The sequence below is a fragment of the Diadema antillarum genome, unplaced genomic scaffold (genome assembly GCF_040938485.1).
Source record: "Diadema antillarum isolate AM-2024a unplaced genomic scaffold, OU_Dant_1.0 seq00000821_RagTag, whole genome shotgun sequence".
NCBI classification, from domain to species: Eukaryota; Metazoa; Echinodermata; class Echinoidea; order Diadematoida; family Diadematidae; genus Diadema; species Diadema antillarum.
In genome coordinates, this window is record NW_027271698.1 from 692,845 (window position 1) to 719,002 (window position 26,158).

Below are 26,158 nucleotides of genomic sequence, written 5' to 3' on the forward strand. Positions count from 1 at the left end.
TTCGGGGTTCATTCCTGGTACGTCCCAATTTGCTTATTTAGTGAATATAAAAAGGCTGTCAGTAACAGTTTGAACTATATACGTGTATAAATAAGTTGTAAAAATTAATGTATGAAAAATCAAAATAGAATTGAATTCAGTGTATTATGAACTTGTGAACCGAATATTATGGGACATTTGGCTTGCCATACGCGTGCTCGCTTGTCCGCTGCACAGCACGGTGCCCTGATGTGATAGCACGTGTTGAAACTCTGCACAGCTGATTTCTTCGCATCGACCATGCCCATACACTCGAGGTACATACTCATGGCTTAATTGCGCTGCATTCAACAGGTGGTATCGCTTACTTGTTGGCAGAGAGTAACCTTGTCAAAGCAGCAGTCATGACGTCCATGAACCTAGATTCAGTTGTTTCCAACGAGGTGGAGTGTGCTATTTGCCTGGAAAGGTTAGATACTCCTCGTATTCTGGCGTGTCTCCATAGTTTCTGTGAGAACTGTTTGGAGAAGCAGTTTGCACGAAGCCGAAAGGACGCGGTCGATTTGGAGAAAGTGTCACTGGAGTGCGCTCTGTGCAAAGATCAAACTGAGATGCCGGAGAATGGTGTGCGTGGATTACGGCTTGATTTCAGAGCTACGCGGCTTGTAGAGGCTCTCATAGAGAAAGAGGTGCGAGAAAGGAAGCTGGCGAACTCGGCTAACAAGTGTGAAGCTTGTGGCTACGCTCACCCATCCGAGGATGTTGGGGATGGAAACCTATATACCTACTGCCGCGAATGTTGTCAGATTCTCTGTCAGCGGTGCTCATCTGCCCACGCAGGACTTCGGATGACGCAAAATCACACCGTAGCCAGCATCTCAGATTTGCTTGAGGGGAAGGTCACCTTTCAGAGTAAAGACCATTCCGTTTTGTGCCCAAAGCACACTGATGAGAAGCTGAAGCTATTCTGCGTGACTTGCCTGGAACCTATATGCCATGACTGTACACTCATTGATCACAGCCGAGAGCAGGGACACAAGCTGCAGTTCCTGAAAGACTTCGTTCCAACAATTAGAGAGAAGCTAAGCTCGAGATGTGAAGACGTTGCGGCAAAGTCCGATAAATTCGCAAAATTCCTCAGCTTGCTCGACGAGCTAGAATTGCATATCGTCGACCACAGTAAGAAAACAAGAAATAGCATACAATGTGCCGTTGAAGAGTTCAAAACACGGGTCGAAGAGTTTCACCATCGTTTAGAAAGGGAAGGGTGTGACTACCTGGAAGAAAAGAACAAGCAGCTCGTTGAGTTGCGACGGAAAACTGAGAACATGAAGGCTTTGGTCGAGAAGAGCATATTGATGACACAGCAAGTACTGGACAACAAACATGATCTTGTAGGAATTGCCTCCATGTACAAGAGCTTGCTCGAAGCTATGGACAGGGCGATAGCGGAGGAACCGGACGAACAGGTGCTGAAGAATATCGAGCAGTCGGTGGAACGATTGCATTTCCACGTGAAACCTTTGGAGGCCAACGTTGGCAATGTCATTGAGGAATGTAGCAGCAGAGAAAGAGGAACCGTAAGTATTTCGTGTAAGAGTGGCCCAAAGGACTTGCAATTCACGCGAGACGGTCGCCTTGCTGCCGTGGTACAGGACGAATGCGTCGGCCTCAAATCGGAGCTTGTGTATGTCAAAAGCGGCACGCAAACACATTACACGTATCACAGGGGTGGATATAACCCCTATGTGTCTGTCTCGTGTGACACTTACACTTCGAAATATGTGAAACCTTCCTCTTTGTGTGCGTCCATAAAGGTAACCGCATTGGGAATCCCAGGATGTAGCACCTTTGCTTGGAATCGCTCGCTGCCCACATTACAGTACGACAGCATCAGGTGTTTCTCCACTCTCTCCGGCCACCGATTCGTTCTTGCTACCACGGACGCCAAGTTGCATCTCCTATCAGAGAACCTGACAGAGATATCGAGAGCACTTCCGGCGAAGAGGAGCGTATCTGGTCTGGCTACGGACGGCGAGGATACTATCTATGCGTCGGACCGCGATCATCGACGAGTTTACGTCCTTCGAGCTGACGGTAGCGTGCAGCGTACAATTCAAACAGGTGATCTGTCGCCGACTGGGGTAGCTGTATCCCACAAGAGGCCGACTTGGGTTGTCATATCGCACGAACCCGCCACTGCGAGCGTTCTCGACTTCAACGGAAACGTCCTCGCTTCCATCCATGATGACGAATGGAAGAAGGTGGTGGTAGGCTGCGATGTCCAAGAGCGTGTCTGTGTGCTCTGGGCCAACTCATTAGGTAGAAGGACGCTGCAGAGGTTCACCTCTCAAGGAGAGAAGGTCGACACGCTATTCGAAAAGGAAACCCATGCCTCAAAAGACCTCATGTTGGCTGTGTCTCCATCGGGAATGTTTTCGGCCGCTGTCGTGACGGCAACGGGTGGGGATGGAAAGATTAAAACAATTTGTCATTGCGATAAGTAAAACTTGCAAAAAAAAATCCAGTCGCTGAAATGGTTTCATGTCCGATTTGATTTATCATATGCAAGGTTGTGTAAATGATTGAATCCAGTTGTATATTGCAGGTTAAAACGATATTGTACCACGATAAACTAACATCCATCCATGACACAGTTAAATTTATATTGCGAAACCATGCACCTTGTTGATGGCTCCAAAACCAGTTCTTATTGTATCGAAGAAAGTACTTCACAGAGTGTAATTTGACTCGAGTTTATAATCAGAATGAATGTATCATAACATGATAGAGTATTAGTGTTCAAACATCGTCTCAATAAGATGAGGATACCATTAGTGTAAAGGCCAGCATCATTCTTATTCTGAAAGTATTACAAGTTCACAGACCACTTTGTTTCTTGTTCAGTCTTCCAGCAGAGCTAAAAGGCATTATAACCGCTTTAGACAAAGAAAGTGACATTAAAAGTGTGTTAAAACAAGAAGCGAAACCGCAAAACGGAAAAAAGAAACCAGAAGTTTCTGGTAATAGGCGAGTTGCAAGACATTCTTTGTTTTGGGAGAGGTAGCTTATGTTTGCACTTAAATAATTTATGATGACAGCATGGAAAAAAGAGCCAAAAATCCCAATGCAAACGCAGTGAGTGTATATAAAACTTGTGGATCGAGTGTTGTCTTTCTGCAGATTCAACTTATTGAAATACATACAAGCTTGTATGTATGTCCAACAGCAACAGGAACAGAATAATACATGTATAACGTAGCTCTTTTAGATATCCGTGAAGAAAACCATCTGAATGAGTCATCCTGTGCATTGTTACTAGCACGTCCTTGGACTTGATTTTCGAATGCAAGTGCCGAAACAAGATTTTTGCGATGTGATCTGAGAATCGAGCCGGCGTAACGAAGAATTCAGAATTACGGCTTAGAGTACAATTCTTATTTTCGTCTCCAAATTAGGGTCACAGATCCTCATTTTGAGGGACAAAAATTCATGCTTTAATGTATGAATTAATGTTAAAAAAAAACAACCTATGAAGAGCTATGAAGAGCTATGAATGAGCTTGGTGATAAATGGAGATATTGCATAATGATATGACATGCATGGTGATTATCAGTGTTGCCAAGGCAAGTTAGATTTTACAAACATGTTCATTACCAGCCTATAACCACAACGAAGGGTTAGGTAAGCAATGCTTGCTTAGGTAAGCAATGCTATCAGTTCTGTCAATGATGTAATGATCATGATTCCATGTGCATTGAAAAGTCAATCATAAATCAACTCAATTGGCTATCATTTAAATCGATACTTATTACTCTTCTTGATTGTGATATCAGTCCCATCTATTTACAGCACTGTCGGGACTGTCTTAACAATGTGAGAGGATGCTGATAATCGTTTGAAACATGATGTACACGTAGTAATCTTCTGTCATTTAAGTGTTGTTGCTCTGTAGTTATTACTTGCATCGATTGATAGGTATGTTAAAATGTAGATAAGCTGATAGGTATAGATACTAGTACATTGTAGGTCATTCATTATTATTCGTATATAGTTCGCAAAGTTCAAGATGATAAGTATGATTATGATAACAGAAACCGGTGACTGCTGGTTAGAAAAAAAAGGAACAAGGATAGATGCTTCACTACTAATTCGTCATGTAATGAGAACGATTAGAATGATCGTTAGCACTAGAAGTTATAATGACGATGAAGAGGTCTACAGTGATGAGTAGACATAATTGTTCTCTTTAAAAAAGAAAGCATTATAGGGGCCTACAGTATCATACAGGTAATCATAAACTTGGTGCGTCATCAATCGCGTGAGAATAGAAAAATACACCTGTACATGAACATGAGGGAGCATGAAAGACACAAGCGTTTTAAATTATTTTTTATTAATTTGATGTTTCCTCATTTGTATAGAATACCGTGCATCATTCCGGTTCATCTCTCTCACATTTGCAAGGATTGTATGAACAAATATTGAATTGGTCATCTGTTCATTTCATAATTCATTTTAGTCCTATATGCAAGTAGGCCTATCTGTGCATGGTCATACGCGCCGATAATAAAATTTCGTGTTCGCCTGGTATATAAACTCTCTTGTTTTCAGTGTTTTGTGTGTGTGTGTGTGTGTGTGTGTGTGTGTGTGTGTGTGTGTGTTTGTGTCTGTATGCGTGTGTATGCGTGCATGAAAGTCAAATAAAGAATATTATAGATCAAAAAAAAGTATGCGTGTGTGTGTGTGTGTGTGTGTGTGTGTGTGTGTGTGAAGGAATTCTTACTAGTGAAGATCATTTCTGGCGAAAGAATTATGAGAAAAATGTTATTTCATTGGTTAATACTGCGTTGGGGAAACGTTTCTTTTCATTCTGCGATGGGGGGGGGGGGGGGGGGAGTAAATGGCGCGTTTGTTGCACCATTATCCTCAGTTGCTTTATTTTTAAGTATGTGTACATGTACATGTAGGAGAATACTTCGTGTACTTCATACCTGGCAAAACCGTTGATTTTCATGTACAATACAATGTATATGTATCACTATCACATCACATTATCACATAATTCAACTAGCTGGACATGCCACTAACTGCGATGAGACAATCTGAGAAGGGTAAAAACTTTTGCACTGATGGGAATTACAGTATAATCTTGATGAGAATGTTGTTTACTGGACAACTCGTTATTTCGAAAGTTCCGGAAATGGAATATACCTAAGGTTCGTGATTCCGAAAATGGAATAAGGTTCGCTACTCCGAAGGTTCGTATCAGAAAATGAAATGAGGTTAGTTATGCCGGAGGTTTGTAATGCCGAAGGTTCGTTAATCCGAAACGAAAGAAGGTTCATTAGAACGCATTTTTTTTTTTCATTTTTGGATCTAGTATACAAACATTCGGAATTACGAACCTTCTTGATCAATAATGTCACACTCGTTCGTATTAACGAACTGTATTTAAAGGCCGAGTCACACCTTTCCGGGCAAGCTACGCGGGCTTGTGGCGAGGAGGTAGTTTCCAGCACGTAGAAGATTTTCAGCGGGCGAACAAGAATGTTTGCAATTTTCATTCATGCCTGGTCATACCGTATCTGGGGATTTTGCGGCTTGACTTGCGGGTGAACAAATTTACTCCCCGGAGCTCTCCGCAGTTGGTCCGCACCCGACAGTATCTAACGCGTATCTCGCCTGTAGTTGCCCGGAGGTGCTCACGCAAGTCCGATTTAACCGCAGCCAAGTTTTGAGCATGACCAAAACCTTTTCCGGGTGAGTCGCGGGAATGCCCGGAGAGGTCCACGCAGAACGCCAGTAGGAGGCCCTTAGCGACAGCACCTCACAGGCAACTCCCACGCAGGTACTTCGCAGTCCCAGTATGCAACCCAAGATAATGACATTCCGTGGGACTTTGCCATTCCATCAGAGGAATTCTTTCACTGAGTTGTCAGCCCCCACGCGTAGACTGGTACAAAGGTCACACTGTAAACCCGCAAGTAGAATAAAGTAGAACGCGTCTGACGCGCCCAAATCCTTTTTCGCCCTCAAAAATTGCCGGTATGCTGGAAAATCCCTACACGCAACAAGCCTGCGTAGCTTGCCCGGAAAGGTGTGACAGGGCCTAAACATGGTTGCGGGTAAAAAGATTTGCGTGCACACCTCCGGGTGACTACGGGTGAGATACGTGCTAGGTACTGTCATGCGCGGCTCATTCCGGGGACCTCCGGGTATAGTAAATATTGTTCTTTGCAAGTCGCACGCAAGACTTGCCCGGAAAGGTGTGACACGGCCTTAAATTTCGGATTAACCAATATCTTGGAAAAGGGTGGTCGGTTGATTTGTGTTTTTCGGAATAAAGAGCCTTCGGAGCAGCGAACCTTATACACCGTGTATCATTTCCGGTTGAACGAACATTCGAAATAACGAACTTTATTTCATTTTTTGGATGAACTAACCTTCGGAATTAACGAACTTTAGTCCGAATTTTCATTTATGATCAACTACTGTAACCTCAGAAAAAAAATATTCCCCCGTTTACCGAGGGTATAGTCTTTCAGTACATGCACTGTTCTTTCAGAGGGGCTTGCCCATTACACATAATAAATCATTAGTCTAGAGTATTGTCAGGTCCCCATTTATACATCTGGGTCAGGAGAGACATTGTAGTGAATGAAACTTCTTGGTCCAAGAATGCAAGCGTAAGACGGGATTCGAACCCATGATCTTGTGTAAAAGTGATAGAACATTATCCAGCTCGTAAAAGTTTGTAATACGCCCGAAATGTATATTCACTACACGTATAGGATTATGATCTACACTTGTACTTATATTTATCTCTGTTCTGAAGGTAACTATGTTCGCATTAATAACTGACTTCGAGAGCGCTTCCAGTAATCACAATGTGACATAGCCACATTTAGCAAAGTTGGTATTTTAGTTTCAGGAAACATTAGTTGTTGAAAGCAAAGCCAGGAGGGAATAATCTTTAAGGAACGGAGATGATGTACGATGTATATGTGATTTACTTTGTTATGGACACAATTTTCGCATGCAAGTAGTTTGATCAGTCCGTATATCGGAGTTTTTGTCATTTAAGAAACGTTTTTTTTTTTTTCTTCTTCTTATAACTGCCCTCTGTAACAAACAAATGGAACAAAAACATGTTTGCGAGTTCTGTTTGGTCACTCTTAACAGGATTGTATATATTTATTGTAAGACACATGTTTATAATGTTCCGCCATCGAATAGCAATAAATACATACCACTCCCCATGTATCATTTTATGTACAATTCGCAAATACCGCTTTGTAATTTTTGAATAACGTTCCATGTGTTTGTGTGGAGGGGGTGTGACACGGAGGGCTTACGAACATGTGACTCAGTCTTGAATTTCTGAAAACAAAATAATGCACTGTACAGTCAAAGGTTAAGTCAACGTACAATTGCAGATGATGTTAAACATGGCAGCATACCATCATCTCGAGTATAATTTCATGCAGCAGACGTCATTAACATCACTTTTGACAACTAGTGAACAATAATCGACATTTTTATTTGATAATTGCCTTTTAAGCCCAAATGTAGCGAGATGGTATGTATGTCGAACTTCATTAAAGGGAGCAAATTAAGCGCGGCATGACAATCAATACCGTCTTTATTGGTAGGTTATCTACGTTTATCATCACCTACGTTTGTACTTTTCAGTTACTATGTAGCCTAACTGGCGAGATTAACTGTGTCTTTGTCTAAATCTGCAGCTGAGATACTTATTCATGCTTTGATTTCTTCTCGGTTGTTGTGTAATCTTAAAAAAAAATGATGTCACAAAACCTCAACTAATATGTTTGATTTCATATCACCAATTCTCCGCTCCTTACATTGGTTACCTGTAGAAAAAAAAAGGAATGTTTTCAAGATTCTGTTATTAGTACATCATTCAGTTCATTCTTTTTCCCCTGTATACCTACGTGACTCTGTTCAAAAATAAAATCCGACACGAAGTCTACGTTCATCATCAGATGCATTGTCACTCCAAACACCCAAAGTAAAACATGGATGGGGTGATCATGCTTTCTCCGTAATGGGACCAAAATTGTGGAATCAGTTACCTATTCAGTTAAGGCAGCTGTCATGTACAGAAACATTTAAATCCAAACTTAAAACGTATCTGTTCCTCTCACACTGAGGATTATAATTGTTGTCTATAATGTTCAGAACATATTCTCTATCTGGTATGTGTTTGTTTGTTGTTTGCCATTTTCTTCTCTGTTGTCATGTTTGAACATGTATCTATCTTTTCAATTTTGAAGCGCCGTGAGCACTGAAAGGTGGACCTGTGTGCTATATAAGTGGCCACTATTGTTATTAATATTATTATTATTATTATTATTATTATTATTATTATTATTATTATTATTATCATTATTATTGTTATCATTATTATTATAATTATTATCATCATCATTATTATTATTATCATTTTTATTATTATTATTAATATCATTATTATTATTATCATTACTATTACTATCATCATTATTATCATTTTCTATCTAAAAGTTCTTTGTAATAATTTCATGTATCCAAAAATAGTCTAATCGGCAGCAGGCGATGAAGAACGACTGCGATTTTCAAATTTTCTTACAGAGAATTCCTGACAGAATAGAGTATAGTGAGTATATGTATGTATATGTGTGTGTATATATATATATATATATATATATATATATATATATATATATAAACAAATTTATGGTTAATGAACAGACAAATATATCATATCATGTCACATCACATAAATAATCAACACAACAATGAGAGGTTCATTTGATTACAATGGATGACAGCATAACACAGGTCAATTCATTAATTTGGTCATTTATTCAGTCCTGAAAGAATTAGGACTGCAACTCCTTGCGTCAATCTTCTAATGCCCAAAGGCACCTGACATCATGTGTATCTAATATAAATAACTGTCAATATCAATGATAAACAGTGAAAGACCTGTGGAAACATACTAATATGGCTCCACTTCTACCCAATTTTCATAGATATATTTGAGAATGAGGCAAGCTAAAAAAATCTAAAAATTTGTGTCACACGCAGTAAACTTACGATCAAGTCCTACAATAAACATGCAATGTACATATTAACATTAAAGGTGCATAGTCCCGGTAGTGAAGAGGGCGCTGTTGATGATACTGCCGATCACCGTTAGCATTGATACGAAGATTACCGAAGTTTAGCTGTCATCGAGAGTAAAGTGCGTAGGTGTTGCTAAGTAACGTTGCCTTTGTTGTCTTCTCTGCGCATCGCGCAGTCTGTAGTAATGCCAGGGTGCGTGCATATGTGCTTGTTATTATGACATCACAAAAAAAAGTCTGTCATCCCCCCCCCCCCCCAGCCGAATCATGAACCGAACTGTGATCCGACCAGTGACTACAGTGAATCGGACTTCTTCGGACTCGGGAAAGTGGGCCAAAGCGTAAGCACTAAAGAGGAGTCAATAGCGTAGGTCTCTATAAGAAACTTGTGCCGTGCGCCCGCGTACGCATTTGACTAAAACACCGGGACCATGCACCTTTAAGTCAATTTCTTAATCAACTACAAGTAGCCAGATTGACAGCTTATGCCAATATAAAAAATAAATATGTACATAACATTAGCGGTGGAAATCACTGGACGGCATAATTCATCATCCATACAAAGTACTTTGAGATATGAGTGCATTTAAGGCCATAATTACGAAAAATATATCAAGAATCTGTCACTGTGACTGCTTCTTTGCTCATCAATCGAACATCCACATAAGATTGACCACCCCAAAAGAAGTGGGCCATGCTAACTTGGTAATGATTAATGCTTGCACTTTCTGACAATTGAAGGAACAGCAAAATGGCCAGAATGATAAGGAAGTTAACATTACAGATTCGGTAAACCTGGAGTTAACTTCAATATTGACTCGTAAAAAATCACCCTCGTCAATCTAACTCTTTTTTCAGAATACAAATGTTTAAAAATGATCATTCAAAAGCCAAAATAGCATTTTGACATGACCTGCTGCGAGTGCTGCACATGAAATAAATCATTTAATTTCTCCATGAATAACAATGACGAATATGAGCTATTCAGCTTCAAGCTGTAAAGATACGGTGCGTCTATTAAAGTTACTCAACTATTTTGCTCCTCTGTACTTTAATAGCACATACAAACAACAGCTCAAGTCAGTTCTGGCTGTTCATACACTTTTGACACTTGTATTTAATACTACGACAGATATACCATGTATGCAAGGCAACACATAAATACATTAATTCATCATACAAAGGAAAATTTGTTACACTGTGAATTCAGCATATACAGTTCACTGCACTGAAAAGGTTTCAGCCAGTGACAAAAAAATCTTGCAACTATAGAAAGTAGAATAATACAATAAAAGCCTCTTCTACAGGCAAACCCATATGGCCTTGAAATCAATCATTTTTCATAAGTTTATCATCTCAACATTAGCATCAGTACCTGTGCATACACGAATACATGATAAAATAAGTACCAAGTGGTAAAACTGTACATTCAGCCCCAATCCATTTTTTAGCACTGCACATGCCCACAGACAAAAAAGCAAGGTATTTGAAAGACTCAGTTTCAAGGTGCTTTACACAATTGCTATCACATCTGTTCAAACAAACTGCATATCATCGTAACACACAAATTGGCACAATACTTTCTAAGAAACATATAATTATTGCAATCAAGTTTCAATTTGCAGAGTGAATAGACATATTCTACATAATTATAGACATGTATATGTACACCGATTAAAAATACATTCAAATTGTGTTGAAAAGGAACCAGTCCATTTCTGAAGAATAGGTCTAAAAAAAAAACAACTGCACATCACCAATAAAAGAAATATAAACACAGTTTCTTGGGTTGTGTGTGTAAAAGAAAGAAAAGAGAGAGATGAAAGGACAACCCTTTGTCATTACAGGACTAAGAACAGGATTTTATATGCAAGAAAAAGAAAAAGAAATGCTGAAAGCTGAAAGGAAAACTTATATCAGTGAACAGCATATGGAAAAGCCAACAACAATTATTATCTCTTGGGTAGATTTTGATCAATTAACTCTCTTGAGCAAGGAACTGCAAGTTCTGATGGGGGTAAAATTTGGACTGAAAATCCCATGAAGAGCCTGCACTATGATATCTTATTTACAGTTTGTTTCAAAAGTCAGTTTTTAGGAATCTTTCTTTCTTTTTTTCAGCAAGAAAACAGATAAAAGGAACAAAAATCATGTAGTTTTTTTGTTTTTTTTGTCTACAAGCTGGAAGACAGTGTCAGGTTATTCCACTGTAAATTTGATAGTAGATCTGTATGTGCACACTGTATGTAGACATCTTTCCATGCAACTATTGCCTTTATTCAGAATAACAGAAAGTATAAGACAGTCTGAAGTCAAGATTATAGAAATTCGAAAGGTTCTAGATTTGTTCACATTCAGCTCTCAACTCGGGTACCAGAGAACAGTGACAGACGGTGGGGGGTATGTTATGCGGGGTAGGTTAATAAATAATAAACATTTGCACCATAAAGGGGACTATGTATTCCTTTAAAATCAAGTGGATGCACCATGAAAGGGATATGGAATATGATTGATGAATATACAAATGATGCACAGGATAGAGTGCGTTAGTGTAGGCGTAGCTCACTCGAGGGTATTTACAATTGTGAAACACGCACGAGGCGAAGCCGAGTGCATGTTGCACTACATTGTAAATACCCTCGAGTGAGCTACGCCTACACTAACGCCACGAAATAATCCTGTGCATCATTTGTTTTATAAAATGGGTCGAAAATTCGAAAACTAACATCATTTTTCAGCGTTTTTCACGTACCTTTGTGGGTCAAGACGTCCGAAGATGTTCGTCCCAAACTTTTACGCACGTCGCACTCGCGGAAGTCCCGCACATACAGTATAAGTATAATGGGGGGTTGGGTTTCCGGACACCCGCATGAAAACTTACTTATTTTACATAGAATATGCACCCTTTACCATAAAGACTTCATATAGACTCCTCATATAGGCCTACTAGACAACATACTCTGAAAACGGCGTGAGAATTAACCTGCTAAATCGTTGGATTTGCTCTTCAAAGTGACTCCATGTACGCGTCCGGTCCCATAACGCTTGGTCTACTGTACTGTACAAAGTGTACGTATAGTACAGTATACGTACGTACGCCACATAATGTTATGCACAAGGGAAGACAGGCCGGCCGGCCGGCAGCCCGAACTAGAAGTTGTTTACAGGATTGACAGCGCGTACGCGTACGCGTATGCATGCAATTCATCAAAGGAGCCGCCGCGCGCACAGACGATCGGCAATCTACCATAGGATTACAGGCAGTGCAGTTGTACTGAAGTAAAGGAAGGAGGTGTGTCTCATTTCAGCGCTTCCTATTGGCTACATTCTTGAACCCATTTTATAATGCAGCATAATGTACTCAGCTGTAACTGATAGTAGCTATTTCTTCAAATGCCATTATTGCTTAGTTTTGCTGACGATATTATTAATGTTAGATTCGAACAGTCTCGGCACCAACTCGAGAAATACACTGCTTAAATGGATCCTTTCTCAGGAAAGGCTGACAACTTAAAAAATTTCAAGCATGAAGTCTTCCTCACCCAGTATCACTAAACACATGATTATGGTATTCAAATTGTGCGATGGGACTTAAACCAGCTTTACCCATTGTTCATTACCTGATGAATGTTACCCAATTGGATAATACTTGAGTGCAAATATTCATGTAAATACCTGTAAAGCCTCTGCATTCCAGCATAAGGCACTTGTGAAAGCTAGTACTGGATTAATTTTCACTCAAAGAGATACATGTGTATTACAGCCATGACAAGGAATGTACAGTCAAATACATCAGATTGTGTACTGCATATGCCCTATATTTCGCGAGGTTTTTTATTTTTGCAAATTTCACAAGTCAGTTGCTATTCGAGAATTAAAGAACATGCAAAAACAACAAAAAACAACAAAAAAAACTTTGACCTAGACATGAATGCGACATGCTTGCATACATTTCTCCATTCAGTGATGTACTACCACAAGCGCCAATTAAACCACTCGCGAAATTGTTGGGAAGTCCTGATTCACGAAAAATTAGACTCGATAAATATGTGGAGTATACAGTAAGTAAAGGGAAGTTCTATCCTGGTGGTATGTTCCTTCGAATAAAAACAGAAAAGTCAGATAAGTAAATCAGTGAAAATTTGGGAATAAAGCTGGACACATTAAAAAAAGATACACAAACTGTAAAAGTTTAGAGAATAAAACAAATTGGACACTGTATGATCTATCACTGTATGATCTATCTATCTTATTCTCTAAGCCTGTACAGTCCATATGTATTTTTATGTGTCTGATTTTTTCCACAAAAAAACTGTCACTGATCTACTTCTCTGACTTTTCTGGTCTTGTACAAAGCAACATAATATTGGGATGGAATTTCTCTCTATTGCAAAAAAGCATGGGTTGGTTTCTATTTTTATCACACATTAATGCAGCAGAATGCAGCTGGATAAACATTACATTCGTCTCAACTATGTCCTCTTCTGACATATTCTACTTCTGCAGAGAGTGTCAAAGAAAATATAGTGGGATGCAGAATGTAATCTCCCATCTTGTCTAAATCAACTCTCCTATGAGGTTGGTGATGTGCTAAAAAAAAGAAAATGGAAATTTCACTTAAGGCCATTGATACCCCTGCCTGACACTTCTATACAAGTGCAATGCTCTTTTCCCGTGGCAACGCACTTTCCACTACACTTTAAAATATGTCCAGCATAACTTTGCCCTAAGTTACAAAAAGCATTCAAAATTTGATTTGAATAGCTTGAAAACTAAAGAAGTTCTATCTGCAAGGCTTTTTCCTAATTTGGGAGCCTTAAAGGGAAGCAGTCCTGAGATTTTCACTGTACTGATAATCAAGAAGAGTAAAAAATATAACCTTTCACCAATTTATACGCGTGGACATCAAAAATTGTCTCCTTACGCGATTTTTAAAAAATAATTCCTGCAAGCGATCGTGTAAGAGCCTGCCAAAAGGTGCAACGTCATTGATGCCCTACTCTCAAGTTGACAGCCGTGCCTCAGAAAACCAATTTAAGTGTTCAAAATGATCATATCTGATTTTTTTCATAAAATGTGACAATATGTGGTTTTATTATTTCAAACAAAATATTTCAAGCTTATTTATATATACAATTAATATAAAAATAAATAGTAAACATGTATTTACAAATAACTAGGGATGACGAGCAGAACACCGCTGGAAAGAGTTGTGCATCGATGACGTATGACTCTCCGCCAAGACTTGCTCATTTCCAGAGTCACACTTTTTTAACCGAAATGTACGAGCTTATTTGGTGATTTGAAAGTTTGTTTTTGATGAAAGTAGTTCATTGGAGGTACCAACAACAACATATTTTTTTAAATTTCTTGAGGACTGCGTCCCTTTAATGCACTTTTACCATAACAACACACTTTTGCTTCTCTTGAAAAGTTTACCCGGTACAACTTAATATCACACACACTATGTGTGTCAAAGTTCTTTTAAACTGAGAAGAAACTGTAAAAGAACTTTGACCCACTGAGGACGGACTGATTTTGCAATAACATGCATTTCCCACAGACACCTGCATGGTGTTTTCCTGATTGGGGGCCATTATTGCTGTATGGTTACCAAGGCAACCCACCTTCCAGTCGCCTTCTGAAATCCTGCATGGACTCACTACTTTGGAATGCACTCCCCATTATGTTTGTTTCTCCTCTTCCTCCTCTTCCTCTTCCACCTGCTCAGCGATGGGTGGGAATGCGGATCTCTGGTACCAGATGGGGAAGCTGCCAGCAGGAATCGGTGCAGGAGCTGCCGGACTCTGAGGACTTCTGCCTGGACTTCCTCTCGGGGATACGGCACTGGGTTCCTGAGGGGCCACTTTCTTCTTCCTGCGCTTCTTGCTGCGCGAGCTGCTCTTCGTCTGGTGGGCGGGGCCACTCTGGGGGACAGCCCCTCCGTCGGGAGGCGGGCGGACACTGTTGGGCTCCTCGTATCGTGGACCCTCCACGATCCTGTGCTCCAGGATGTAGTTCTGGCCGTCCCCCTGGTGCTCGATGCCCAGGAGGGAGTGCATGTGGGACAGTGAGGGGACGACCGGCTGACCGGCCGATCTGTTCTCTGCAGAGCAATTCCAGTCGGCTGTGATTGGAGGAGTGTGGTGGTGCCGATTCAAGGCATTTTGCTCCTGAACGAATCGGATGGCATTCGCATCAGCATGACCTCTACCGGCTTTTCCGCTGGTACTTGACGTGATATTCTGCAGCCCACCTTTAGATAGGCTCTTCAGAGGATGCATACCGGCATCACTTTCAACTCTGGCTGACGATGGTGCTCCCTGTGTTTGCGTTGCCGGTGGTGCTGAAGGAGCATCCGATGAGTTTTGCCGTGAGAGAGAAGTACCGTGTAGCTGCTGTGACAAGTTGCTCTGCTTTGACCTGTGGGGACTATGCGCCCTGTGGTCTCCTCCGGCTGTCTCCATGTGTTTTGTCATCATCTCACCGAGTTCTGTCAACCTGTCAGGCAGATGGAGGAGGGAGAGACATTGACACTTCTTAACGGTGAACAAGAATTGGGCTTTCTCAAATTGTTACCTACTTCTCTTGTTATTTAATGGCTGCTGGCAGGAGGTTTAGAAAACTGTGTTCATGCAAGTTGAAAATGAAAGAAAAAGAAGATGGCCTTGTGGACTTATATGCACCTTCCCATGCTGATGAAGTGCCCGGTACTTCTGTAGGTACTTTGAGAAGGAATGATTCTGGTCAGATTTGCTGAGAACTGTTATGAATGCTAAATAAAAGCATTCTTTAAAGCATTAATATCCAGTGAAGAGGCAACCTCTTTGCCTGTTGCAATTTGCCAGGATAATGAGTTGTTTTGGAGTATTTTAAGATAAAAGGTGAAAAATAGTCTCGATAGTATGTAATGACTCTTAATCCTGTAGCAACCTCCCTTTCAGTAATGGGTACGGTAGGTCCAAACATTACGTGATGACTGATTGTGCCCTAGCAGTAGCAGTTCCAAAAATGCTGCACGCGATTCACTCTTGCATGGAAAATTGATTGATACTGCTAAGGCCCTTTAATCAATTATAAAACATTGAGCAACCACGATCAGATATGCTTTGAAATTGCAACACTATTGGCACAGTTTTTGGCTAATATTTCACATTTATCATCTTTAACCAACTGAAATCCTGGTATCACAGTGTTATTTCACACATTTGTTATGCATATTTTGGAGCAAAAATGAACAATTTATGCAGGCATATGATAATAGTGTTTTACCTTTGATTTTATTCATCTTTAATACCAATATCACACATTAAAGACAGAAAATCTAATCAGTCTCACCTTTCCTCCACACGACTGATTCTCTGATCCATGTCCTCATTTTCTTCATCTGCCTTGCAGCGCCGATATTGGGCGGCACACTCGCGCTCAAAGATCTGGAGGTCGCGCTCCTCCTTCCAAAACTTTTGATCTGTTTCAACCCACCATGCAAACAAAACAAAGGAAAAGAGTACTGTAAAAGTGGACATTTTCACACATCTTGTGCAACAAAAAACCAATACGAAAATAAAAGCACGCAAAATGTTTGGCTTGCTGTATGTACCACTGTTAATGTTTTGATTCTGCTGCATAAATACGTGAAATTCATCTCACCAGACTGAGCACAAAAATTATTCTGGCAAAATTTTCTACCTTTTACAGCAATTCATGATTTGGACAGGACAGAGGGAACAGTAAAAGAAAGAAAGTGTCAATAATGTAGCTGTGGGTCTCACTGATAACTTCAACATCATCTAATAATGTGTTCTCTTACGGCAGATTATGAACTTGATGGTATACTTGTGTATTTGTATGCTGCTGTTTTCACTCAGTTCTTGTTCTTTTTTTTTCCTTTTTCTTTCTATTTTCTTTTACTTATTTTGCCCTTTTACCTTGCTATTTTAGCCTTCATATAGTTTTGTAATTAGTACTTTGTGTCCTACCTCCACTGCAAAACATATTCATATTGGTATTTTTTCCTGGACTCTGTGGTTACAAGTTTTGCTTCTGCGGCTCCTCGATGTTTCACATGTTATTAAGAATTGTCTTTTATGTACATAATATGCTGACACACTTTCCATTCATGATCCACTTTATATCATATTGTGTCTTTGTTTCGTTCTATTTTTTTTGTTGTTTTTTGCTAAGTATATGTATGACAAATATTAAACAAGGAAAAGTAGAAATTACGCGGTGCGTATTATATGTCCCCGCCGGAAGTAGCATTTAGTAGCAAAATGTACAATATAGGTAAAAAGATCAAGGTCAAAGGTCAAAGAAGTCAAAGGTCAAAATTCTGTGTAGAAGTTTTGAAGCCCTCACGTAGTGCCATCACATAAAGCAAACGGAATCGAAATCGGGTTAGAAATGGCGAAGGAGTAGCATTTTGTAGCCAATGTACAGTATAGGTAACAAATCAAAGGTCAAAATTCTGTGTAGAAGTTTTGAAGCCCTCAGCTAGTGCCATCACATAAAGCAAACGGAATCGAAATCGGGTTAGAAATGGCGAAGGAGTAGCATTTGATAGCAAAATGTACAATACAGGTCAAAAATCAAGGTCAGAGGTCAAAGAAGTCAAAGGTCAAAATTCTGTGAAGAAGTTTTGAAGCCCTCACCTAGTGCCATCACTTAAAGCAAATGGAATTGAAATCAGGTTACAAATGGCGAAGGAGTAGCATTTTGTAGCAAAATGTACAATATAGGTCAAAAATCAAGGTCAAAGGTCAAAGAAGTCTAAGGTCAAAATTCTGTGTAGAAGTTTTGAAGCCCTCACCTAGTGCCATCACATAAAGCAAACGGAATCAAAATCGGGTTAGAAATGGCGAAGGAGTAGCATTTTGTAGCCAATGTACAATATAGGTCAAAAATCAAGGTCAAAGGTCAAAGAAGTCAAAGGTCAAAATTCTGTGTAGAAGTTTTGAAGCCCTCACCTAGTGCCATCACATAAAGCAAACGGAATCGAAATCGGGTTAGAAATGGCGAAGGAGTAGCATTTGATAGCAAAATGTACAATACAGGTCAAAAATCAAGGTCAGAGGTCAAAGAAGTCAAAGGTTAAAATTCTGTAAAGAAGTTTTGAAACCCTCACCTAGTGCCATCACTTAAAGCAAATGGAATTGAAATCGGGTTACAAATGGCGAAGGAGTAGCATTTTGTAGCCAATGTACAATATAGGTCAAAAATCAAGGTCAAAGGTCAAAGAAGTCAAAGGTCAAAATTCTGTGTAGAAGTTTTGAAGCCCTCACCTAGTGCCATCACATAAAGCAAACGGAATCGAAATCGGGTTATAAATGGCGAAGGAGTAGCATTTGATAGCAAAATGTACAATACAGGTCAAAGGTCAAGGTCAAAGGTCACAACTGAAATTCTGTGTAGAAATTTCAAAGCTCCCATGTAGTGCTATCATATAAAGCAAACAGAATCAAAATCGGGTTAGAAATGGCGAAGGAGTAGCATTTTGAAGCAAAATGTACAATAAAGGTCAAAGGTCAAGGTCAAAGGTCACAACTGAAATTCTGTGTAGAAGTTTCAAAGCTCCCATGTAGTGCTATCATATAAAGCAAACAGAATCAGAATTGGCTCATAAATGACAGAGAAGTAGCAAATTGAACATTTTGATCACACACGGACGGACAGACGGATGGACGGACGGACAGACGGACACACAGACACACACACGTACGGAGCCCGTTTCATAGTCCCCTGCTCGAACTCGTTCGGCGGGGACAACTAAACGTGCTGAACTGTTCACTGTGTATTGAGTGTAGACTGGTGCAGCTTCAGTAATTCAATTCAAAAAGCATATCATGAATATGCATGTTGGATGACACTAGTCTGTGTTCACAGACCAGACCAGAAAACTGTCAGGAGTGGTTGAAAATGTAGTCTGCTGATAACAAGAATGGCATAAACTCAACTTACTATATAAAGATCCAAGAGTCAATAAATTCTTGGTTCTCAGCCCTCTTTGAATTAACTAAGCATACATGTAATTATCTACCTTTGGTTTGGATAAAATCCAAGACTGAAGTAAAGGAATGAACATTGTTCTTTGCTTTGCCTTATTTTGCTTTCATTTTTACCTTTAACCCTTGACCTGTCCAAGCATCTTCGCATGCAGAGTCTGAAGAGCCACCGAGTGACCTCAAACATGTGGACGAGAATGATAAAGGGTGGAGGCAGCCACGGCTTGTCCTTGAATTCCATTACCAGGAAGTAGTACTCGTAGCGCCAGATTACCATCGAGTTCTCTTGTACCTCTTCAAACACTTGACTGAGGTTTCAGGGGAGTGGAGAAATCAGAGAGAATTATGTGACTGGTGATCGTCTATTCTCTATCTGATAACTGGGCAGTGTAAGATACGTTAGCCATGGTTACACGGGCAAAAGAGCATAAAGTTTAAGATCACAATCTTTAAGATCTCGATCTTTTGCCAGTGTGACTGCAAACTTCTTGCAAAACTTTCCACTCAAACTAGGGAATATCTTCCTCACCCCTGCCAAACTTCTCAACCTTTTGCTAGTGTGATTGCTAGAAACTAAAACTTCGCAAAGTTTGTCACGTGATCAGTCCACCATCTGTTTCCAGGCTGTGCCTCAGAAGTGCACGGTCATTGTGATATAACAAGAGTGTATTGTTACGTCACAATCACCAGCTGTCAGGTGGCGTACTCTTTCTTCTTTCTTGCACACTTGCTTCAATAACCTAAACTTTGTGATCCAAAGATCAAGAAGTTTGGCTGCCCGCAGTGTGGATGGAGGACCAAAGATCATGAAGACTTTGTGATCTTAAACTTCGCGATCTTTTGCCAGTGTGACCACTGCTATTGACCATTTCTAAGAAAGTATGAAACAGTTATGTATGAAAATGCTTCACAGATAAGAAAAGATGCTTTTGCCAATAATGTCCCTATTGACTCATGTGTACAAATGGGTACCTAGCAATGCTGGTGTAACAATAACGGCAGGGATCTCTGAAAGAACAGTGACACTACATTTGTTCCTGCAACAATTGTTCGAGTCTTATTTTTTTCCAAGGACTCAGGGTGAGGGGGTAAGGGTGGTGATAGAGTTTCAGGTTTAGTTTGATGTGAGGATTAAGATTAGGGTTAGGGTTTATGTTTGTAGGTAGAATTTATGTTTTGCTTTAGTGTACAGATTTTTAACAGGAGTAATTGTCACAGGAGCAAATGTCATGGAACTGGTAGAACAGTATTAACAATGAAGACGCTACCCTTGGTAAATGACGTAAGTCATCACCATCATAATCATCATCATCATCATTATTACCATCATTATCATCATCATTATTACCATCATTATCATTATTTTTTTCACCTGAAGATAGCTATGAGGAGTATGAGGAGATGAATGTAGCAAATGAGGAGGTATCCTTGATAAATGACATATTAAGTCATCACCATCATAATCATCATCACTATCATCATCATCATCATCCAATATCTCACCAAAAGATAGCGATGAGGATGAGGAGGACGTTGCCAATGAGGAGGCAGATGACAATCATCATCATCATCATCATCATCATCATCATCATCATCATCATCATCATCATCATCATCATTATCATTTCATCATTATCATTATTACTATCATCAATACCACACCTGAAGATAGCGATGAGGAGGTTGAGGAGGAGAACGTTGCCAATGAGGAGGTAGATGGCCAGGAGAAACAGGACCACCATGTTTTTGGTCGGGCACGGGTCGTGGCCCTCCACATCACAGTTCTCAAGGTGTCCTGGAGGTATCGATGCAAATTGATGCACAATAATACTTTCAGCACATCTTTATATCATTAATGCAACACAATTTTATCCATAACTTCCTTTCACTGAATAAATCTGTGAATGCATACATCTAAATCAAATATGAATGCCAACAGAATCATTAGCTTCTCCAATCAATTAGAATGGCTGTATTTGGCATTTTGTGAAATTCAAGGGAACAAATATGGATTCCATCACTCATAATTTGTTGGATGGAGTGAGGCATACTCTGTATCAAACATGAATAGATTATTTCCTATTTGAAAATGACAAAATTAAAACGATGCTAACAATTACACCATTTCTAATACTGAAAGGCTTTGTTATCACACGTCTTTTTCAGCTGAGCAGTGAAAGGAAAGCTTCCAGCACAGGACGAATAAAAACCAGACATGATACAAGAAATCTACTCCAGACAGCACTTTCATCCCAAAGAGTGATATCTGAGGGGCCTGTCGATCTCACATCCTCCGCCACCTACCATGCTCGATGGCCGTCAGGAAGAGTTCGCCGTAGATCTGGAAGTAAGGCACGAAGAAGGCGTTCCTGATGGCGAACCAGCTGACGTCCTGGTTCGGGTAGAGGAGGGACTGGCTGGCCACGCCGTAGCCAATCAGGAAGACCAGCAGGATGAAGAGAAACACCATCATCTGCATCATCTGGAGTGGCAAACAAAGAGGATGCATCAAACATTTTATAAAATTTTTTTGGAAAGAGTTTGCCCACTCACTTTAGCAAGCTTTCGCGCACTTGAATAGCAAGAGATGGCTGGTCAATGTTAGTCAATGCATCCAGTAAATTTGCCATTCACCAGTAATTACTGATGCATGCGGCTAACCATTCATTAAGTGTATTTGCTTAACGATTGAAAAAATACGGATTTTCAGCAACAAAATTTTAGCACTGTTCTATAAAACAGATGACATACATCTTTCATGCATCAGTCTGAGTTTGGCAACAAAATTTTGGCACTGTTCTATAAACGAATGACACGCATCTGTCATGCATCAGTATGAATTGTGCCCACATGGTATATACATGTAATATTACACTGGAATTAGTCTAAACTTATTCAAAAAAAGCTTTGTTGATGCATTCAAACCTGTATAGGTAGTATCTATTTGTATATTTCTGATCAGGCAAATTACTGAATGCTTGTGGACGAGAGAGACGCCAGGCACTCCACAGTTGAAAGAGCATGTACATGTATGTGTGGTCAAGAATACAAACATTATTCTCTTACCATCTTCCAAATCATGACCAGCTTGGGTCCCAGATGTGTGCTGGCGGAGTAGAGTCGCAGGGTGCGGACGTAGAACAGCATGCAGTCAATGGCGTAGAGGGCGCGACACGCCTCGTAGGCCGGTGGGTACCAGTGCAGCCCAAAGGCCAACATGGCGATCGTCAGCAGGAGAACATCGAACTTGTTCCAGTTGCTGCTGAACCACAGATGGAGCTTGTGGTCCTGGGCCATCCCATCTGGGGCAATCATCTAATCAATTTAGAAAAAAAGAGAGGCATATAATGCAAATGAATAAGAATAGCTTAAAGGGAGAGAACAGCTGAAGATCAAACAGCCAGATGCACAGAACCTGAGAGTGGAATAAGAGAAAGAATTATATGAAGCCATACATGAATGCAGCAATACTGGTAGTCAGTGAAGTTTGAACAAAATCAGATCATCAACTAACTAGATATATCGCTACGGCTACTGATATGCCTCCGCCATAATGCATGGTTCTCCTAATAGGTCTATAGTACAATGTCTTGACAATGTGTGATGACAGTTTCACACAATTGGCAAAATATTAAAATGACAGGTTTGACACAAATGTGCTGAATGTTCACTTTTTCTAGAACTAGGTTCAATTGGATGAATGATTAAAATGTCAGAGTGCAGGTATTTGGGGAACTGATGATTTTTACTTGACTTTTGACCCTTTTATAAGTCTGTGCATTGAGTAATTTTCAAGGTATTGAGAAAAAGCATAATTTCAGTATCAAATGGGAAAATAGCATTATCTAAACCTGGCCTTTGACCTTTGACCTCACAGTTCCAAAGAGAATCACTGTTAGGTTGAACATGCATAAATATGTAAGTTTCATGACGATACCTTGAGTTACTTTCGAGATATGGAGGAAAAAGTGCAATTTAGCACTTTCACTTGACCTTTTACCTTTTGACCTTTGACCTTTTGGCAAGAAACTTCCCCAAAAATATATATTGGGTAATACATGCCATACATCAAGTTTGAAAAAAAAAACCTTCAGGCATATTGCATTTTAAGGAAAGTAGTGATATTTTGAGGAGTTGACCTTGACCTTTGACCCCCTGACCTTTGACCCATGACCCCAACTTCCCTAGATAATCACTGCCCATCGGTACAAGCATATATACTAAGTTCCATGAAGATACCTTGAACCATTTGCGAGATATGGAGAAAAACATGAAATTTCAATTTTTTTTTCACAAAATAACCAGTGACCTTTGACCTTTGACCCTGTGACCTTAAAATCCACACAAAGTATCATCCCCCAAGGATATACCCTCATACCAAGTTTGATGTAAAACCACCACACGGTTCTTGAGATATCGACAAAAACAAAACGGGACGTACGGACGTACGGACGTACGGACGGACGGACGGACGGACGGACGACCCGAAAACATAATGCCTCCGGCCACTTCGTTGCGGAGGCATAAAAAGGTGATGAATTTTTAAAGATTCAGTGTCGTCATTGCCGGATGAGAACACTACTTCAATTCATGAGGTCACTACTGGACTACCATATAAAGAAAAGAGAATTTGATAAACTTTAATTTTTTTTTGAAAAGTAAACATTCCCTTGAATTTTAATGAGGTATGTTTGGAGTAAAAATTATTCTACATGCTTTCTGGCCTCGGAAAGAAGTACACATGTAAAAGTCGAGTGTTCTTTCATTATGCTAGAAAAGTGAGCGAATGTTTTTTTTTTTCTTCATATTGATGTCCATGCTTGACATCACAAGATATTGTAGTCTTCTCATCCAGCAATGGCAGCATCAAAACTTTAAGAATTCATACTTTTCAATGGATTGTCCAACTTTTCTCTCTAACTTCTCTGATGTGTTCTACTCATGTTGTTGCATTCCTTCAATCCTCATATACATTTGAATTTCATTCTCCTCTAAGAAAGACTGTAAGGAACACAAATTTTCTGCCATAATTATGATAGCTCATGTAAAACCAGAAATTTCAATGTGCATGAAACTTTCCCCAATTTCATGAGGAGCCAAGATTCACGAAATTAAAATGCGCGCATAAGGTTCTGTCTACACACTGCATTGAATGCCAGTTGCAATCCGTGACAGTTTCAGGCTGCGAAAACGGCTGTTGGCTCCAATTCGCAAAAGTTTCATGAGGCAAATGTTCTTGGTTTTGCAGTAAGTAATTTGAGTTATGCTGACATACTTCCCTAAACTCCTGCGCAGCTATGGTACAGATCCAGCCAAAGAGTGCCATCTCTATGTAGGATACCTCTGGTCGGATGAAGAACAGATTAAAGGCACTGAAGAAGAACAGGAAACATACAAAGGCCACCTGTCAAAGAACAAAGAAAAACAACAATAACAAATACACACCAATTACACATTGCCTAAAACAACAATTAGGTTAAAACAAGTTTGTTTGTTGGACCTTACTCTTAAAAAACAAACAAACGAACAAACAGACAAACAAACAAACAAACAAACAAACAAACAAGCAGGAGATCAAACACAATGTTTGTAACAAGCAAAAAAGAAAAAATGTGCCCACTTTTATTCTCATGCTTGTTTCATGACATGCTAATGGTCCAATATTTAGATATTTACAGTGATCTATCCATATGCCATATGAGGCGACACATACCAGGTGTCGGTAGAAGGTGGTGACGGGGGCATCAAAGTAGATGCGGATCTTGTGGAAGATGGGGCAGCATTGGGCCTGCAGCTCCTCCTCCTCCTTGAACTGGATGAGGATCGGGATGAGGAACGGGAAGAAGAGGGTGAGGAAGATGAGGCGGTCCTGCGACCTCAGACCGCCCATCCACGCATCGGTGATGAGACCCTGGCAGCACGGGTGGGAGATGAAATTCTGCATTCCAGGAAGGAGGGGGGGGGGGGGGGCAAGAGGGAAGGGGAAACAAAAGAAGAGTGATCGCAAGTCATGACATTTTTATTCATTAGCAAACTTAAAGATCTGCAACGCGAAAACTAAGGTGATGCTGCCTCTGGGGTTAGACAGTGGAAGAAGGTGTCTCTCGCATGTGCAAAACACCATTTTTTGCCTAATTAGCATCTTTTTAAATTTTCGTTTCACAGATCTAAAGCTCCCTATTCTAGCGTAGCAGATACTGAATTATGCTAAATGCACCATACCACAACCTGATGCTGAATCAGACAACATCCCCAAGGAGACCAGGGACAAAGAACATAGAAATACACTTACTGGCATCTGTGTGTCTCTTTTGTATCCTCTGTACCTCCCTCTATGTTTGTATCCTTCAATCCATATGTTTCCCTGTAATCATTCAATCACTCTCTCATCTTTTCCTCCATGCAGTATTCATAGTTTGGTCTCTTTAGACATTCGTCAGTCTCTGTTCCTATTTATGCATCTATTCATTCATTGGTAAATATAATGCTACATTGATCCATACACAGATTTTGTTATCATACGTGCTTTCATAATTTGTTTTACCAACTTAATCTCTCCATAATTTCATTTCTCTGCTATGCATATTTCTACTTTCCTCAAGTATCTGTCATTTTAGAGATCTTTGTTTTTTGCTCTTTAGTTTTTCTACATCAGCTCTTGCATTTGTTTTACATGGAGTTAGACAGTGATTTGGCTCAACTGGTAGCATGTCTGCCTCTAGATCCAAAGGACCCAGGTTCAATTACCGAGTCTAACTAGGCAATGTTTGTAATTACAATGTATATCATCCCCTCTAGTTAGATGTAAAACACTCTGTCCCTGAGATAGGACATAAAATGGATATCCTGTTTGTGAGAGGGTCACAACTCATGCATGTAAAAGATCCTTCTTCATTCATTCATCGCAAAGAGCAGAGTGCACAACCCAGTGAAAAGTCCCACCTCGCCCATCCAACTGGAACCTATCGAAGATCAGCTAGTGTGCTGACTATGGGTTATCCAGCCATCTTCTCAGATAGAAAATTAAATGAACAAAACAATAAG

The 26,158-nt window shown here is 40.0% G+C and overlaps 1 protein-coding gene and 1 pseudogene across 1 annotated transcript; one reads left to right on the plus strand and one right to left on the minus strand.

Annotated features, from left to right (window-relative positions):
* Positions 1-383: 383 nt before the first annotated feature.
* On the plus strand, positions 384-2,486 carry LOC139739919 (uncharacterized). The gene has a single exon (XM_071650521.1). It carries the CDS (start codon positions 384-386, stop codon positions 2,484-2,486), a length of 2,103 nt encoding a protein of 700 aa, XP_071506622.1.
* A 12,311-nt stretch (positions 2,487-14,797) lies between these two features.
* LOC139739920 (transient receptor potential cation channel subfamily M member 3-like) overlaps positions 14,798-26,158 on the minus strand; it is a 28,212-nt pseudogene continuing 16,851 nt past the window's right edge.